We start from the raw sequence: 18377 nt of genomic DNA on the forward strand, positions 1-18377 counted from the left end.
TGCAGTATGACAGATTTTGTGAAAACGTTTAAAAGAACACGTGTGGGTCCAGGGCTTTCTGCAACCATTGTCAAACACGCTCACGTCTGCATCAATCAGCCAAGCTGGTTGATATTTCTCTTTAAAAAAAATGAAGATTAGCTTTAGAATTTTTCCGTTTAAAAAACACAAATTCAACAAGTGAGAAAAAACCTAATCAAACGATAGAAAGTCTACCTCATTGAATTGGACAAAGACCTGCTCTGGTCGAACGAAAAAATAGTGACCAATTTCAGAAAATTACATGAAATTTTGTTCTCCCCTTTGCATAAAAGCAGAGAAAAAACTTCCGAGAACTAGATAAAAGAAGACACAAAAAACTCATTTTGCATTTGGATGGAGAAAATTAGATCACCTTGTTTGGCTTCATGCAATCGGATACCTCTTTGTACTCACCACATGCGAAACAAAATGCAATTTTCCGGATGGATGTCACGTGACCCGACAAATTGAAATTAAGGTTGGAATGAATAAAACGGGTTTCACAAAATGTAGAACCCTAAAGCGAATTAAATAATCAAGAGAAAGCTTGTCAAATAACATGGTTAGGTTTTGAAGGTAAACAACCGTGTTGGTGTGTGTGCGAACAGGTATGCGTCTATGTACATGAACTGCAGGCTGCGCGAGATCTCGCTTTTCGGTGACTCTTCTTGGTCGTCACTCTGTAGGTTTGGAAATGCGAGACATATATTTTTTTTTTTTGCCATGAAGGTTGTTCAACATCCATTTGACAATGATCTGTAGGTTACAAATATTTGCCTGCCCTCTAATATTGACACTCTCGTTGCCGGACTTTCAAACCACCCCGACAAGGATTTGTTGAATACCTGCTCACGTCTACGGTCTAGTACTTTTGACATAACTGAGGGTATCCAAGAGCTTGGGGAATTGTCACTACGTTGTGAATCTTCCCGTCGCGCCACAGCGTGGGCGCCCGCATGATTCACTCACTTGCACCCCCTTCACCTAAAGTGATAGAATTTGCATTTATATTTCAGCTCCATTAGCTGTAACTTTTGTCATGTGTTTCCATAATTTTTGTTCGGTTGTAAAAAAATGTCCTTTCTTGTTCTACTTCAAAAAATTGTGTCGAAATTTCCGATGTTCAACTTATCGATCCGATGCGGACTCGGTGTGTCCTGCCAATGAATTATTGTTGAAAATGAATTCTAGTAAGGACTGCAATTCACTTCCAAACAACAAATAACATTGCAAAATGTGTTGTGTTTGCAGGGACATCTCTTGGACACCCTACAGGATTGAGGAAAACGCATTTGTTTTACATAAAAGAATAATGAAAAGTTGTCAAAAGTGATAGCTATCGTCGCTGAACTGAGCATGATAGGCAAAGTTTTTCATCGGTTTTCGCAATGCATGTCGATGAACAAATTGGAAAAAAAAAACAGGTCATGTGGAGATAACGTGAGCCGGTTTCCCATTCTGGTATTGGTGTGTGTAAAATGGGACGTATGTTGCACAAATGCGTTGTATGGTTAGTCTAGGGAGTGTCATTTCCCAGTGCCCCTGAGGGAAACTCGTTGATATAGAACATCATTTTGTTTACTTGCCTTTCTCTGTTACGCCGTAAACCAGAGACAGAGGGATACAAAGGTCGTTTATGTGACATGCGTTTTAGCCTCAAGCGGTTTTTCGGAAACCATTCTGATTGAATTTTTAAATTGGATGTTCTCGGGCTCGGCACGATTCGATTCGATTCCAGAATTATAAACCAATTGCCACTATGGTATGTTTAAATTGACATCATTACTTTCTCGTTCCTTTGACAGTCATGAACTTCATCTAATTTCACTCTGGTCTGGCGATGCAACCTGAATACATTAATAACATCAAACTGGTGCTCAAAATAATAGTCAGAGCAACTAGTCCGCTCTTTGCATGACATGCCAAGCTGTGTATCTCGTCAGACTACTTTAGGTCTCTTTGCTGATCAGCCATTAAATCTCTGAAAGATTGTGTTGCGCTCCAAAATGATATACATGCTCTGTACCATTGGAGTATCAAATGGGGCGTGTCTTTCAATACAACAAAATGTAGTGTTCTCGGGTTTACAAGATCCAGAAAACCTTTGCACTTTGAGTATATATGTTATAAATGGCAAATGTTTAGAATCTGTTAAGAAATACTGTGATCCAGGTGTTGATCTTACAGCCAACCTAGACTTGAACACCCATATCGATCGTATTTACATGAAGTTTGACAGATTACTTGGTATGTACAGCATGCTTGCGGTTTTAAGTGTGACACAAAAACAATTAGAGCTCTTTATTGTTCATTAATTCGTAACCACATAGAGTATGGGAGTGTTGTTTAAACCACCCATTCTAAACGAAATTTAGTCAAATCAGAAAGAATTCAGAAAGCGGCGACGAGATGCATGCTCCATTATCCTACTGGTGTTGATAATAAACAGAGATTGGTTTCTGTCCCCCTTTACCCTTGTCATTACGCAGAGAAGTGCTTGACCTTATGTTATTTTATAAATGTATTATTGGACTATATTCTATGAACATACACAAGTTTGTTGAGTTTTCATCTTCTAACATTTACACACGTCTCAGTGCTGATTCAAATACACTGCGATTAAATTGCTTTAACACTCTTTCTTACCGTCACCTCTGTGTTAATAGCATAGCCAATTTATGGAACAATTGAAATACCCCCGGTGGTGGCAGTCCCCGGGTTGGTGGGTACCCATGCGCGTTACCAAATTCACGGAAAAGGGGGTGTTTTTCTTCAGTCATCTCGGAGATTCTAGGTCCGTGAAATCGAGAAAAAGGGGTACTTTTTCAGAGTAACTTCCGAGATTAGAGGTAGTCCTTTCATAATGTAGACTCTGAGGAAAGCCCTCCTGAAGTTACAGCAAAATTTGCTAGCACAATAACTGTGCATGGAGTTGGGGAAGTTCACAAAGGCACGCTAGTCAGTCTACTTAACAGCAACCCACATGGGGTGTCAACGGACAGACTGAAAAGGATACGGTCAAAAATACAAGTAGCAACTTCAGAAACTATCTCACCGGATCAGATCGGACTATTTGATGAGGTTGCCATCCATGTGAAAGAAAAAAAGTCTTTCATCCTAGGTAGAATCCACAGGATTAGAAAGAAAGGAGTTTCTACAATAGAATATAAGAGACCGTTGTCTCTTAACTCCAAGATTGCAGAAAATGTCGTCATCACTGTTAATGTATTCGAGAACAATGGGTCCGAATACATGTACTGCAGAGGTGAAGTTAGAGAGTTTATGTTCAGCGATATAATAATGAAAGTTACATTACATGTAGAAGATAAGCTGTATGAGCTGGCTAAGCCAGATGAACTTAAACTAAAAGAATTTGTGAAAAACATACATGCAAAATCCAGAAAAAAGACTGACAATGTGAAGAATAAGCAAAGAATCCTAGAAACACGAGGGACAGTACTGAGGTGAAGTTAGAGAGTTTATGTTCAGCGATATATAATGAAAGTTACATTACATGTAGAAGATAAGCTGTATGAGCTGGCTAAGCCAGATGAACTTGTGAAAAACATAAATGCAAAATCCAGAAAAAAGACTGACAATGTGAAGAATAAGCAAAGAATCCTAGAAACACGAGGGACAGTACTGAGATGATGGGAGGTGTATTGTCACACAGGAGCCAGCAGAGAACTCCAGATCCAAACGGATAAGGAAGATGATTGTGTATGAATGTGACTAAAATCAGGTGAGGACAAACATTTGTGATGTATGTACATGTATACAAAGTCAACCTCCAGGGTCAACCCTGGAAGTCAACATACTAACCTACTAGATTTCGAAAATAAGGGTATGTTTTTTACAGCTAATTTCTCCCAGATTTGCCACAAATAGGGGGTGTTTTTCTCAGAAATATTCTAGGAAAGGGGGTACTTTTCAAACTTGGGTAACAAGCATGGGTACCCACGAACGCGGGGACTGCCACCGCCGGGAAATACCCAGGGCATTACGCACGTGCACCATCAATACAACGCTTGCATTTAATCTGGCAATAAAAATGGTATTGGAACACATTTCATAGTTCATTTGATCCTAAAAACTTGTACATGGACAATCCACTGCTTTTGTAGTAAATGTAGACCTACGTAAACATGTTTGTTTTAAATTTTTTTCACTGTATTCTTTACTTTAATTGTTGTATATTTAAAGTCCGTTTTTCCTTTTGCTCGTTGTGTAGTGTGTTGTTGGGGCCGATTTTATATAGGTGATTTGCACCTGTTTTGGTCACCCAATCCAACAAAGAAGTCGCAGTTCAAAGCCCTCAGGGTTGAACGAAATCACAGTGTCCTGTGTTGGGGTTCATGACATCCACGTTCCCTGTGTTAAGGTCAAACCATAGGGGAAAGCGTACTGCCTGTCCCCCGCCAGGGGTGAGGGTGGGGTATAAGGGTGTCTTGGTCTCACCACAGGTTTTTTGTTGCTAATGTTTATTTTATTTTAATATGTCGGACTATGATATTGCCAATAAAGATTTATACTACCGACCTTAGGTGTCTTGGTCTTATCTCAGCACTGGCTTTGTAAAAAATTCTTTTACTCCTTCACTGTATAATGTATTTGTCCTGTGATAATCTTATGCTAGGTTTTATGATTATGTTCCAACTATTATCTGATGCATTTGATTGCCCAATGCGCTATGATTGCGGTGGATTTAAAGGGAAACCGTCGCCGTAATTGCGCCTGTGCGAGTTTCTTGTTTACAAACAATGTATTTCGTGCACGATATCTAGTGCACCTCATCATCATAGCTGCAACATTTAAATTATACGATGTTGATTATGACAGACATGTTTTAACTTTAATCAATTACCATCGTACCTTGGATACAGTGTTTACATTGGTTGTATGGGTCCCACGGGTCCTACACGACCTTTGAGCGCAGTTCCGACGACTGCCTCTCTTTCGATAAGAACACATGATACCAAGGGCAAGATCACAATTTGTTGCCCTCCCAAGCGATGGTGCTCATGACGGCGACATTATTGCTGCCTAAGCCCAAGGCAAGGCATTAGTATCATCGTCATTAGCACCAGCCTGAGGGTACGCAACAAATCGTGCTCCTGCCCTTGCTACAGAAGCATGTGTTCTTAATTTTATGACATTGAACACAAATTTTTGTTTCCGAACCTTTGCGTAGAATGTAGTTGAAAGTCAAGCACGATTTGCCGCTATGAACTACGCCATTTCTCGATCGTTATACTACCTGAAGTTGCTGATCAACTTGAAATAATTTCTAAAAGTTATTAGCTGGTCTTTTTACTCAACAATTGCACCAAAACGTTGTCTGATTCCACTGGAGTTTGCTATAAAGAAAAACGCCCAGCTAATGCATGTAACGATTTGGCTAGTACGAGCAGAAGTAGTGCGCAGTATTCCGGCAATGCTCAGTGTTTAGGAACGTGATAGTATGGTATATCAGTGCACCTGACAGGGCTCTATCACCCAAGCAATGTTTTGTTACTGTTTGTTCTGTATCAAATGAGCCTCCAAAAATTACAATAACTGGACAATACAGGTGTTATAACTAGCTCTAGTAGAGCAACCAGGACCTTCCAGTCAACAAAAGGAAGAAATGTGTTGATATGAAGTAAAAAAATCTGTGTTATAAGAGAAGTTTAATAACCACACCACTATCATGTTTTGGTGTAATACCATTATTACAGAGGTATGTTTGGACCAGTACATTTACGCAAAGGTTGAATGGGTACTAACGCAAGGTGTGAGTAACTCAGTGTGTTTGTGGCTGGTGCTTGGTTTTGCTACCATGATCTCAAGACGACCCCCATCTCTCCATACAACTCCAACACCATCTGCCTCATGTTGCACCACCATAGCTTTCAAACCACAGGCAATTTCAAAATTCATATGATATAAACTTCACATATTTTATGTAACAAGATGTCTACGACCTGTGAACATATAAAAGTATCACAAAAAAGACAATTTTCAAAAGTTGTGAAGTGGTCACAGGACCCAACAAAGCAGATAAAAGATTACTTCACTCACTAAAACTGTCTAAATCTTCAATATGATTTACCTACCCTGAAATGCATGTTAAAATGCTTTCCATTCAATGGTAGCAAAGGTTATTCAAATCTGCCTCAAATTCATTGCCTGAAGTATTACTCAAATTACATTTACTTACCTAGTTCCTTTTTATGTATTCAAAAATTAAGTGTTAGTGAGAAGACTTAACATGATTGTAGTCTTTTTTATCCCTTTTTTCAAGGTTTTTGAGGTTCCAATATTGCGTAAATACTATGTAAATGCTGGCTTTGACAAAAAAGCTGTTTTCACAATACAGTTCATAGTTTCATTTTTGAACCATGCTCAAGATCTGATGGTTCATTACTGTCATGTATTGCATAACAGGCATTTCACATCACTTTTTCATATTTTTTCCAGCATTACTTAAATATTCACTGCAAAACCTGTTTTTCATACTGCTGGAGTTGTTGTTTAAAACCCTGGTTGGGTCCCACAGCTGGCCTGACTTGCTTCAGTTGTCGCATACTCTCTTCCATGGGGATCTTCTCTGTTGTCATCAAGTAAGCCACAATTATACTGACTGATCTAGAAACGCCAGCATTACAATGAATCAGTGCAACTCCACCGCTGGTTTTAGCGCCATCAATAAATTGAAAACACTGATCAAAGTAGCTGGAAATAAGTAAAATATATGACAGAATTACCACATAACATTATTGCTCTCTCTCTTTCTCTACTTGGTCACATGTGACTATTCAGTTGATAAAATACAACAAACACATGCGCAGTCTAGCAGATAGCAAAAGATTATGAATATGTAATTATGCAAACATTGAGCCCTGATGAAAAATTCGATTAAAGTTTCCTTCAACCAGCTCTGTTGATTCCAAGGAAATCCCTCACAATAGACACCTACAGACCTTTTCCTAGTTGTCCAATAATGCATTGCTGTGGCAATTTAAAACTCTGTATACACACTTGAAACAAAACGATGTCTTTTGTTGTATACATATTGTATCACATTGACCAGTAATACACTTCGTGACGGTAAAAACAGTTTGGTGCCTTGGGTTTTAATCAGCCACATAAACAATATGTAAGTTATTCAATCCGTATCATCCAGGGTAGCATCAATCACAAATGTGAGTTACTCCACCTGGCGTGAATAGCATCATGGAACCAGTAATTGGACTGTTATTGCAATTTGCTGATGATTTTACCCTGTGCAATTTTGACAAAATCTAGCTGTAGCTTCTCTCATAGTAATTTCAAAGTTGGAACATTTTTCAGATACTGAGAACATTACCATACCATTATCTGTGGATAAATTGTGGTATGAAGCTACGACGAAGTGTACAAATTGTAAATACTTCAATTGTCACAGCAGATGCATATGTGCTGTGTTTGGCAGAAAAATTGCACATTACGCTGCCAGAGATGATTGACTCTTCATAAGTGTTTCTTTTAACATTAATTTTCGATGGTCTTAAAATAGTCTTGTCCTCCCTTCATTATAAAAGTCACAATCTAATAATTGTTTGAACGACAAAGATGGTTTTATGTTCTGTTAGTGTTAGCTGGTACGTTGGGCTTTCATTGCCAGCCTTAGGTCAGTGTAACTCACATTCAAGATGATCACTGAGGTTAAATTTTGAAATTATCCTTATAGTCAGCAAATGTATTATGGAAGCTAGAATTACAGCTCTCCCTGGTAACATTTTTAGAATTACCTGGTATCTGAATAGTATGTAGCGTTCGTAACACAATATATAACTATATATGAGAGGAAATTAGGATCCGAATTCAAATATGTGTACATTTGTCATCCATTAATGATGCATGCTGTCTAACATGCAATTCTGACTAACTTTATATCATTCATTCATTCATTCATTCATTCATTCATTCATTCATTAACAATTGCAACTTGTACTTTTTAATGAAAAATCCATCAAGGCATATCTCTGTGTGATGTGACTTGATGTGAAATTGAAAAACATCAACAAAAGTCAACTTTGTCAATCATATTTCTGAACAGTTGGTATCATATGTGCTACTGGTTGTGTTCTTTCTTTATGTGTGAAACATTAAACCTATAATCCTGCCAAGTTCACATTTCACCATCAGGTCCAACTGATTAAAACCAAGGAGACACAATACAGGGCTCGAAATTAGCGGTAGTCCCGTGTCCAAAGACTATCAACTTTTCTCTGGGGCTACCAAAACCATGAAATGGTAACCCACATGGACTACCAAAGCCTGGGACCTGAAATAATTCAGTCAGTACTTGGCATGCAATGTCCGGTCCATCACTTTGGGACAAACTAAATACAGTCAAACCCAGCTGGACAAAGAAAGGCCATACTATGACTTTGTTATGCAAATTACGAAGATGACCGACCATGCGGTGCAACTTTCCAACAATGTTTCAATATTTGAACTGACAGACTTGAATGACAGCCACAGAAAATGATGGCCAATGAAAAAGCATTTCCGTTGGATTTTGATCATAATATATCAATCACAATTACACGGAAATCAATGCACCCTCCCTACAGAAAGTTCATGGTCTATTTTTAGCCCTGCTACAGTATGTCTCAGTGCTGAGAAGGTCTTGTCGTTGTCATTACAGCTATTAAAATTTGCATACAATGAGAGTGAAACAGGTCGTCAAATAGGTCACCAAGCTTTTGAGTATCACTATTGTCCATCATACCTGTTTCCTTGGGTATTAAAGGTGTCCAATATTCACATCAAATAACTAGAAAATTCACTTCATGGACAGAATCTTGAATAATAGCCTTTTTTGTCTGGTTAACGAAAAATGATATCCCTGAAGTAAAATATGCATGCGCTACCAGCCATTGTCACTGGGCTACCAACTTCAGAAAATGGTAGCCCAAGTGGACTACCAGGGAAAAAAGTTAATTTTGAGCCCTGCAATATGTCCAATATGTTGCATTTTTTTACAAAGATTTGAATATTGAAGGTGGTTGAAAACATAGATACTGTAAACATGATTGTTTATTGACTTCACCCACTATGACATACTATTAAAGCCAAGTGGGTGAAAATACATACAGCTATACTTTGGCTCAATACTCCTTTTTACTGACTTGGCTGATGGGAAAGTGATAGACCTGGCAGGAATTAGGGATAGATGATACATAGATGTGCGACTATCAACAATAGTAGACCAATACCTACCTAGTGATGTCAGTCTCTGGCAAATCTAAAATGTTCAGTTTTAAATACTTGAATTCATTTTCAAAATGGTTGTCCACCAACGATGCCACATTCAGTATGTGTGTCACCTTGTGCTGGCGTAACAATGGTAGTTCCGCTGCTACATCTTGGGAACCTGTCAAGAAATAGATATTCATTTCCTAAAACACAGTGGTATGTAATTCTGCTTCATTCTCCTCCATTGATTTAGGATGCATGGCTCCTACAACAATATTGCCAGGAATATTACTGAATTGCTACTTCTCTATAATCAACTTTATTATCTTTCCAGATGTGTTTTGGATGTTGATGTGGCAACAAGTACAAAAACATTACATGTGTCATAACGTTTGACTGTTGCTGGGTGAGAGTGAGGTGTAGTGGATGGATCAGTAAACTTTTATGATCGTAAAGAACGTGTTCTATTCTGAAGAAAAACTTTGTGAGAGATAATCTTCAGTATATTTGGAGAGGGTGGCCAACAGTGAACACAAAAACAGCAGAAAGTGGGTTGGCAAAGGCTTCTTTTTCCGGCCTTGTTGCGATCGGAAAAAAGTGTTCATATAGCTGAAAGCTTAAAGCTTTCATCATAGTCGTTTTCTCTGGGGTAAAGATGGATCTTTGCTGAGGGAAACTTAGTGCCAGGGTAAAACAGATAAGAGTTGAAGTTGAAACTCTGAAGACTCGGCCAAAAGTCAAATGGTGGAATCAAAAAGGACGTATAATGCTTACTTTGACCATTCCTAACTCCCTTTCCGATAAATGATCCTCCTTACTTTGACCCTGGACACACTAGTTGGTCTGAGCATGGAGGTAGCTACTACCCCATGGCCTGAACCTTGATCATCAAAATATGATGCCCATGAATCCCTGCATGCCCTATGGGGAACTCGACTGCTAACTGATCAACAGACTGAGGACAAATATATCATTTCATTACAAATACTTTCACCTACTGAGTAAAAGCCATGGTCTGACGTCAACGACCTGAAGATCGGGCTTGTAATCGCCGCAAAACCCTAGACATCGTTCTCCGGTGTCGGACAAAGTAAACTTCCCACTCTCCAGACGTTTCTCTACAAACTTTTGACCACCAGTCGTTGTAACTTTCGTGTCAACTCTTCGCAGAGACTTTTGAGAAAACGCCTTTACGTCTTGCAAAAAACTCATATCGACCCTGTCCAGATTACATTATTCGCTATGGCAAAAGCACAAGACGGCTAGGACTGTTCACATATAGAGCCATAGAAATGTCTGGCGTACCTCTCAGCTTCTAACTAAACTAACGTTTGTGGATGAAGGAAGGAATGCCCTCTGACCTTTCTCTGACCTTTAACGAGCGACCAATCACGTTAATCTTTCGGGTGGGCAAATGCGGGCGCTGTAACAGAGAACAAGAAAATGGCTGCCCCTAGTCCTAAATCGCGAGCTAGGCGAAATAACAAGCGACCTGCCAGTCCCGGCTCCGCGAGTTTACCAGGAAAAAAGAAAAGGACCCTAACGGTAACGTACTATTTTTATGGTGGCCCCAACCGTCACATCTTACGTACGATTAATTTCGAAATATCATACCAGTCTATGTAGCGCTGCGCCTTTGACATGTTGTCATTGATTTAGCTTTGTGTGGCAGGGCTGTGTGTAGCTGCAGTACAGTAGCTGGGTATTTGGGTCGGACGGCAAAAGGTTTTGCCGTTCGACCCAAATACCCAGGCAAAACCTCGAGCTACTGTACTGCAGCTAGGCTGTGTGTTGTTACTGGTTGCGCCTCCAACCGACGCGCAACCGGTAACAACACACAGCCTTGCTGCGGTTCCGTAGCCCTACCACTCCCTTGCTGATTGTGTTGGGGGAGTGGTACTCCACTCCCCCAACACAAACAGCAAGGGAGTGGTAGGGCTACGGATCCGCAGCAACACACAGCCCTGCCACGCAGAGCTATCATTGATTATGATTGTTACTCTGTGCATGGACTTTTTTACGTTCATGGCTATTCACAATGTGAACTGTTGCCTTGTTGATATGATCATTTGCTGCAGTCCACTGTCCAATTCCCTCTCTGTCCACAGTAGACGGAGTTCTATACTGCTACAGATCAAAGCAAATTGATATCAATTACTATCATGCTGATAGACCGCGGCAAAGCAGGGGTTGACATAATTTTTGTGAAGTGGAAATTTTTCATTTACAAACTGTACCCACAGTAACATCACTACGTCATGACCCTTATCTGTAAATTAAAATTGTCATTAGTAATGGCTATCAAAACTGACCATAACCAGATGTAGAAATGAATTTCATCTTTGTGTTTTATTTACATTTGGCCTACCATGACCTTAGACCCCACTAACTCGCCTTTCTTCAAAGAGAACAAAACAAATGAGCGAATCCCCACAACATATTTTAATCAAATTACCACTCAAAGTGAATATCAAACACAAAATTTCTTCTCCCACTACTCCTTTTGTCTTTGACATTCTCCATGTTTACTAGTATCTAGCAGTCTTATTCTCTTCACCTCTGCCCTTCACAGCCATCAAGTTCAGCTGCTGATTTGGAAAGCCTGGACTCCAGATCATCAAGTCCAGCAGTATCAGAACTTGGCCATCGGATATTTCCTTTTAAAGATGCAAGTTTCATTGTAAGTCAAAGGAGAAAGAAGCTGCCACTTTATAAACATATGCTAACTGAGTGGGGTTTTTTTTTGGGGGGGGGGGCAAGAAAGGAAAAATATATTTATGATTATCTCAGAAATAGTCGACTTACAAGGGCTTTCATTATGTGGAGTTGTAAACATTAACACACAAGAGTCCATTAATACATTATCAAAGTAAGAACAGTGACATGACATACATGTCATTTCATGTACTCAGATAAAGATAGCCCATATCTTGTTTGTAGAGTCATCATGCTACGGTCCCTCCACAACCTAGATCGGGCAGTGATACCTACACACATATATGTAGCATTGCCTATAGGATTCTGACGGCCAACATTGCTAAAACCTAATGAATAGTGAGAACAAAAAGAGAAACAGATTGCCTGGTAAATTTTTGTCCTTTGGCTAACAAGAGTGTACTTAGAGGTTTTCATGCAATTTACAAATAAGTCGGTAACATACAATACTGTTTTAACAACTACAGCTTCATTTAGCGTGCAACCATCATGCATGGTTGCCTTGTCACAGTAAACTCTCATATACCAGTTATTCAGAATAGTTGGTTCTGCCTGCCAAGTTATTTATCAATATCAATGTGGCTCATCTGATCTACATTAGCAAAACCATGAAAAGACTAAATTTCATGTGGGACTTTCATTTTGTGACTTTTCAACATGTACTATCACATGTTATCGCAGCACAGAACCAATATTACCCATCATGCACTATTACATATTGCAGCACAGAGCCAATATTACCCATCATGCACTATTACATGTTATTACAGCTCAGAGCCAATATTACCCATCATGCACTATTACATGTTATTACAGCACAGAGCCAATACTACCCAGGGTAAGAAGAGGCTGTGGAAAAGCTTAAAACAAATTGCAGCATCGGAGCGAGCATTGCCATGGCAACCAGATGATCCTACATGTAAGTGTTCATCACTTGAGGACACTATCTGTCTGGGCAGATTTATCTTTCCATCAGCGTAAATCCAATCTGCGTTTGCAAAATACTCACCTGATTTCACATTGTGTGCACTGAGTTTGAGAACTTCAACTTTTTACCACCCCTCGTTTCATAAAGGATCCCTCCAACTTTCCAACTGAAACAATGGGAATTTGAAACACAGCACATCATCCGGATTCACTGTCAAGTTTCAGTCATCTCACTCAAAGTACATTTATTTGCCACATGTTCATCTGCTTCACGCATACTTTTCAGTGGAAATTTTGTGTCAATTCGAGGAATTGTGGAAATTTCTTTGTGTCATCCCTACATCTGAACAAGAGAACTAAAAAATTTGCTTGCATCATAGCCAATTTTTTATTGCATTGTGGTACATCGTATTGGTTGATAGAGCACACTAATAATTTTTCTACATACTAAGTTTGAATGTCAATTTACCCAGTAGCTTCCTTTATTAATTTACACGAAAAAGAGACCATAGCAGTAATGAACCAAAATTGGTTTGATTACAACCACTTGATTTCATGGTCCTTTCAAAAGTGTGTCAATTGCAGTATATAGACAGCATAATGATTCCATATTGAGATTATCAGTACATGTTCCTTATCAAGAAATTGTCAGATTTCAAAGTGCAAGCAGAAATTTAAGTAAACATGTCATTTGTGTATCATGTTTCACTGGTGGGCAATATAGTAAAAAATTATCTACAGTATCTGTGAGGTTTCTCCATTGTGTCATGTCGCATGATATCACGATACATACCAACCTGGCTTCTGACTTCCCTACGGCTTGCACTTAGCAGTTTTCATCGCTTACGACAATGCAAAAATTTATCAAAGTTATGACTGTCGGTTTCCTTCACAAGCAAATTGATACTTTGAATAATTGATACACTATAATATCACTCCAGAACTTGGGGGTTTTTTTTCACCAGAGATGTTTGGTATGTAGATTCCCCTGCTGTTACCTCATTTTCTAAACTGAAGCAGTATGATTGATCAGCCACACTAACTTGGTGATATGTGAGTTCTGTTGCAGACAGCAGTATAGAGGCACCGCCATCATCAAGCCAGCCAAGAAATACTCTGACCTATCAGGTCTTCATGTAAGTTCAGTACATGTATGACTCTGTGATAAAAATTTACCACAGAATAGTGCAGTTGAAAATAATATTTACCTGTTTTGAGGCCTTCCAGCTGCAGTTTTGTAAAGTCATTCACTCTATCAGTTTGAATGTATTTGCATATCATCGTGCTTATAACTGCCACCCTTGTTAGGCTGTCATTATCAAAACTCCCCTTCTTTTGAAATGTTTTGGCTTCTTAAAGGGCCAGTAATGCTAACTTTTGATGATTTTTTCATTATTACCTTCTTGTGTCTATTTATAGACAGAGAAGGTATTAGAGTTGAAAACCAGTATGCTGGTGTCAACTACTTCCGTCTGTCAATACTTCCGTCTGTCAAGATCCGTTGACGTTATGCCATTGTGATGGGTCATATCATAAACTGGTGGGAGTGTTCATGGTTCAGGTTGAGGTGCAGGAGAACGATTTTGAGCTGTGACAAAAATCAAAAGGGACTTAGTGGCATAAGCCACAGTGTTACATGTAAGCCTTTCTCCAAGGTTCTTAGTTGACTACGATCTATTACAGACTACTGAGCTGACTTTAGGGGTACTCACTTTGTGTTTGCTCACGTGTGCGCTAGTGTTTGGTACTGAGTTGCGTGGATATCCCCTTATGGCCTCACGTGATATGGGCCTGTTGTATAATCTGCAGATGATCATATGCCTCTGAGTCTGAAAACGGTCGTTGTGTAAGCCTGTCGGCATTTTCCTTGCATTTTTTCTCATTTAATTTTGCAAAATATCGGCGAGTACCTCAATATTTCAAGATAACTCTTTCTTCCCAATCGTTTCCTTGAGTTTCAGAGTCATATGAACGAAAATGAGTGAAAGTTTTAGACAGGAAAATCGGACGTCGGCCATGTTCAATGTTTACAGTACAATCAGAAGTTTAGTGGAGGAAATAACTAACAAACACTATTCATGATGCCCGCCCTCTAGAGGCAGACCTTCCTATATGAAGTACAACATTTGATGCTTGTGGAAAGCTTGACCACACAAAGGAGCATTTTAACTTTTAGAAAATGACAAATTGAATAAGAAGCTATTCTGAAAATGTCAAATACTGAGAAAAATTGCGCAAATATTCAAAATAAACAGGTTAACTGACTGGTCAGCTATAAAAAACAATGAAAATGTTTATGATCAAAAGTTTTTGAGATGCGCACATTTTAACAAATACAGAAATTATTAACATTATAAATATAAGACCATACTATTTTTTCAGGGATGGGACAGGTTGGAAATGAGGGTGAGAGACAAAGGCACTCCTATTGCTGCATGTGGATGCAGCCACACCATTTCATTTACAGCATACTTATTCACTGTGTTGTGTTCAAGTTCCATATTGTACTGACTGTCATACAAGGATAACATAAGCAAATCAAATCAAATTAGAAAAGGATCAATGCTATTGTGTGGATTTTGCTGAACACGGCTGATTTTAATATTTCGCCCTACATATTTGGTATCCAGCAAAGGCATATTTGATGTAAAGTCAAAATTAACACTACATTGCTGACAATATATGTTACCGTTTCTGCATGAACTTTTCTTTTTAAATTATAGAAAGTACTTCGAACAGATTAACAATTATCGTGATGTCAACCCATGATTTTACATCACAAAGACTGTAATTCTGCCAATTTTTTTTGTTTTTCAGTCATTATATAAATTTTGCACTGCACAAGATGATTGAACAAATTGCAATGTTTGAATTTGTAAACTCAAAGAATAAAAATCCTTTGGTCACAGATTAAATTATTTTTGAAAAGAAATTTACTAATAAACACTTTTAGCATATATTCTTTACACGATCATGTATTTCAAGGAAAATATGCCTATTAAAAACAGTAATTTCTTCACTTTTAATTTCTTGTGAATACTATGACAATTATCAACCATGAGGTTTTACAAACACAAGACCAGATAAGCGTTTTTCATCATTTCCACATGACTCTTTGGAATATCCCTTAAAAACAGTTAAAAGTGACTTAAAATGATCACTTGGTATACATTTAATTTACAGATGCCAGGTTGTGTATTTCACATGCACTCAGGTCAGTAGGGAAGTGCGTCATTACTATTTTGGACTGTTAATTCTTATTTCTGAATTATTTAACCTTTTTTCCACACTGAACTATCTTTAGGCAGTTTATACTGTAGCTTAGAATTTTTTTGATTGATGTATTTAATCATCTTTTGGGTTCTTTGGGTCCATATCTCACCTCATGCCCCTACATCATCACTATTTACCAATAACTCCATGCCAACAACCAATTACCTGACCTGGCCACACATTAGAGAAGGTACAGCGTCATTGACGGTATTATTTTTATTTTACACATCAGTTGTGAATTCCTTCTCTTATCCAAAGAGAATGTTGAAACACCCATGGTTTAGCTTGTCAACGTAGCATCTATACGTGTAAAATGCACTGTTATTGTTTACATTTAAATTCTAGTCCAGACCAGAATTCAATTTTCAACAATAACAAGGCAGTTTACACATGTACAGGCTGAGTTGTAAAGTTGAATACTGCATGTATTAACATGCTTTGTGGAGTAGAACAAGAAATTATGGTTGAAGTTGAGAACAAAAATATTGAAAAAACCACCAAAAGTTAGCATTACTGGCCCTTTAAGCTTTATCACCCAATAATATGTTTCCATACCTCATTCCATTTATACGTATGTTACCCTACCACATTCAAAAGTATGTATATTACCATACTTATTTCCATATGTATATTTGCTATGCCTAGTTCCCTATATATATTACCATACCTAGTTCCCTTTATAGATGTTGTTCCTATACATAGTTCCCTGTAAATATGTTACCATATCTATGAGTAGTTCCATGTGTAGTATAATATGAAGAATACTTGAGTTGTGCTCTGTGTATGTCAACATACCAAGAATATATGTTGTTATGCTATTCTGTTTTGATGAACACAACAGTATGGCCGACACCCACGCTGAGAGCGTACAATATTCATTTGTAACTGGAACGTCAGAAAACCTCAATCTGCTACTAGGGTAGTTCTGTTTCAAAGCACACATCACTCATGTGATGTCAAGTTTTCCAAATGCCCATTTTCATTGACAGCATGTGGTACATTGTAGGACCATGTAATGTTCATTGCAATGATAAGACCTGTACAAATTTAACATGGGGGTGGACAGGGTTGAAGGATGGTTTGATTAACTGCTTTTCTGTTATGATTTCTGTCCTAGGCAAACTACACGGACCCTCACACTAAAATCCGATATTCCAGCACAGAAGAGTTTGCCAGGATACGAATGTTGCCGATGGACATTGTGTCTGGATATCTTGCATTGAGGAAAGCAAATACACCCGTACCATGAACATGTGTGTACCAAGAGTTGCAATGCTGTCAGATGCTGTCTCTACATGAACTAAGTGTCCAGTGTGGAATGGTGACTTGTTAGCCCATTGACCCTCGAGAAACTCGAGGGTCTATGGGTAGCCACTCTGTGAAAGAAAAACATATGTAAACGAGAGCCAACAATGTGTGTGAACATTGGTACTTAACCTCTCAGCACGTGGAATGTTGCAACAACTGAGTTATGCTCTTCAGAGACATGACTTACTCCAGTGTGGCTGCTAAACATTGGCAATACTGATTAAATTGAAATAGTACAGAAAACGAAATCAAAGTCCACTTTATATGATTTCTGTCATCTATAAAGGGAAAAAAACTTTGAGTTTATTTTCCAATAAAACGTTGTTTTAAACAGATTTTTACAATCTGTTTGTGTGATATTCTGCCTATTGTGGTGACCACAATGCAATTTCTGTCATAGTAAGGCCAAACAAAAATAAATTGTGCTGTTCCAATAATCCGACCAACCCTATTTTTTACCTGCCGACCCTAAACTTTTTAGAGCTACGTAAACAGGGAAGTAGAAAAAAGAAAAAATCACACATTCGTTACCTAGTGTTTGATTTTTACTGAACGAGGATGTCTTTTATGTTTCCATTCCTTTTATTTGTATGATACGTTTTTCTGGAAATGTTGTGGCCAGTGTTTGATGCCCTGAACCCCATAAAAATGCACATATAAAAATAAAAATATTTTTGAAAAAAAAAATCCCTGCCTACCTACCTACCTATCTACCCCATTTTTGAAAATCTTGTTATCGGAACAGCACAAATTTTTTTTTGGCCTAATTGACTTTGGTCAATCAAAAAAGGAACATCTCATAAAGAAAAAAAAAATCTTCATCCTTACCCAACTTATAATAACATCCATTTACTTGTTTATGAATAAATGGTAGTTTTTTTCAATGCTTCTGAAATGATTGTTCTCAC

General features: G+C 38.3%; 2 protein-coding genes across 2 annotated transcripts; one reads left to right on the top strand and one right to left on the bottom strand.

Annotated features, from left to right (window-relative positions):
* Window positions 1–5941: 5941 nt before the first annotated feature.
* On the bottom strand, window positions 5942–10589 carry LOC139140762 (dual specificity protein phosphatase 19-like). Its single transcript, XM_070710157.1, has 3 exons — window positions 10245–10589; window positions 9271–9424; window positions 5942–6735 (listed from the first exon to the last, which is right to left on the bottom strand). Exons 1-3 carry the CDS (start codon window positions 10456–10458, stop codon window positions 6495–6497), a joined length of 609 nt encoding a protein of 202 aa, XP_070566258.1. The 5' UTR covers window positions 10459–10589; the 3' UTR covers window positions 5942–6494.
* A 56-nt stretch (window positions 10590–10645) lies between these two features.
* Window positions 10646–17583, top strand: LOC139140763 (INO80 complex subunit C-like). Its single transcript, XM_070710158.1, is given in 6 exon segments — window positions 10646–10791; window positions 11819–11926; window positions 12778–12880; window positions 13958–13981; window positions 13984–14024; window positions 17279–17583. Coding segments are annotated over 6 exon segments (510 nt in total). The 5' UTR covers window positions 10646–10689; the 3' UTR covers window positions 17411–17583.
* The last annotated feature ends 794 nt before the right edge of the window (window positions 17584–18377 follow it).

Source organism: Ptychodera flava, chromosome 9 (assembly GCF_041260155.1).
Source record: "Ptychodera flava strain L36383 chromosome 9, AS_Pfla_20210202, whole genome shotgun sequence".
Taxonomy (NCBI): Eukaryota; Metazoa; Hemichordata; class Enteropneusta; family Ptychoderidae; genus Ptychodera; species Ptychodera flava.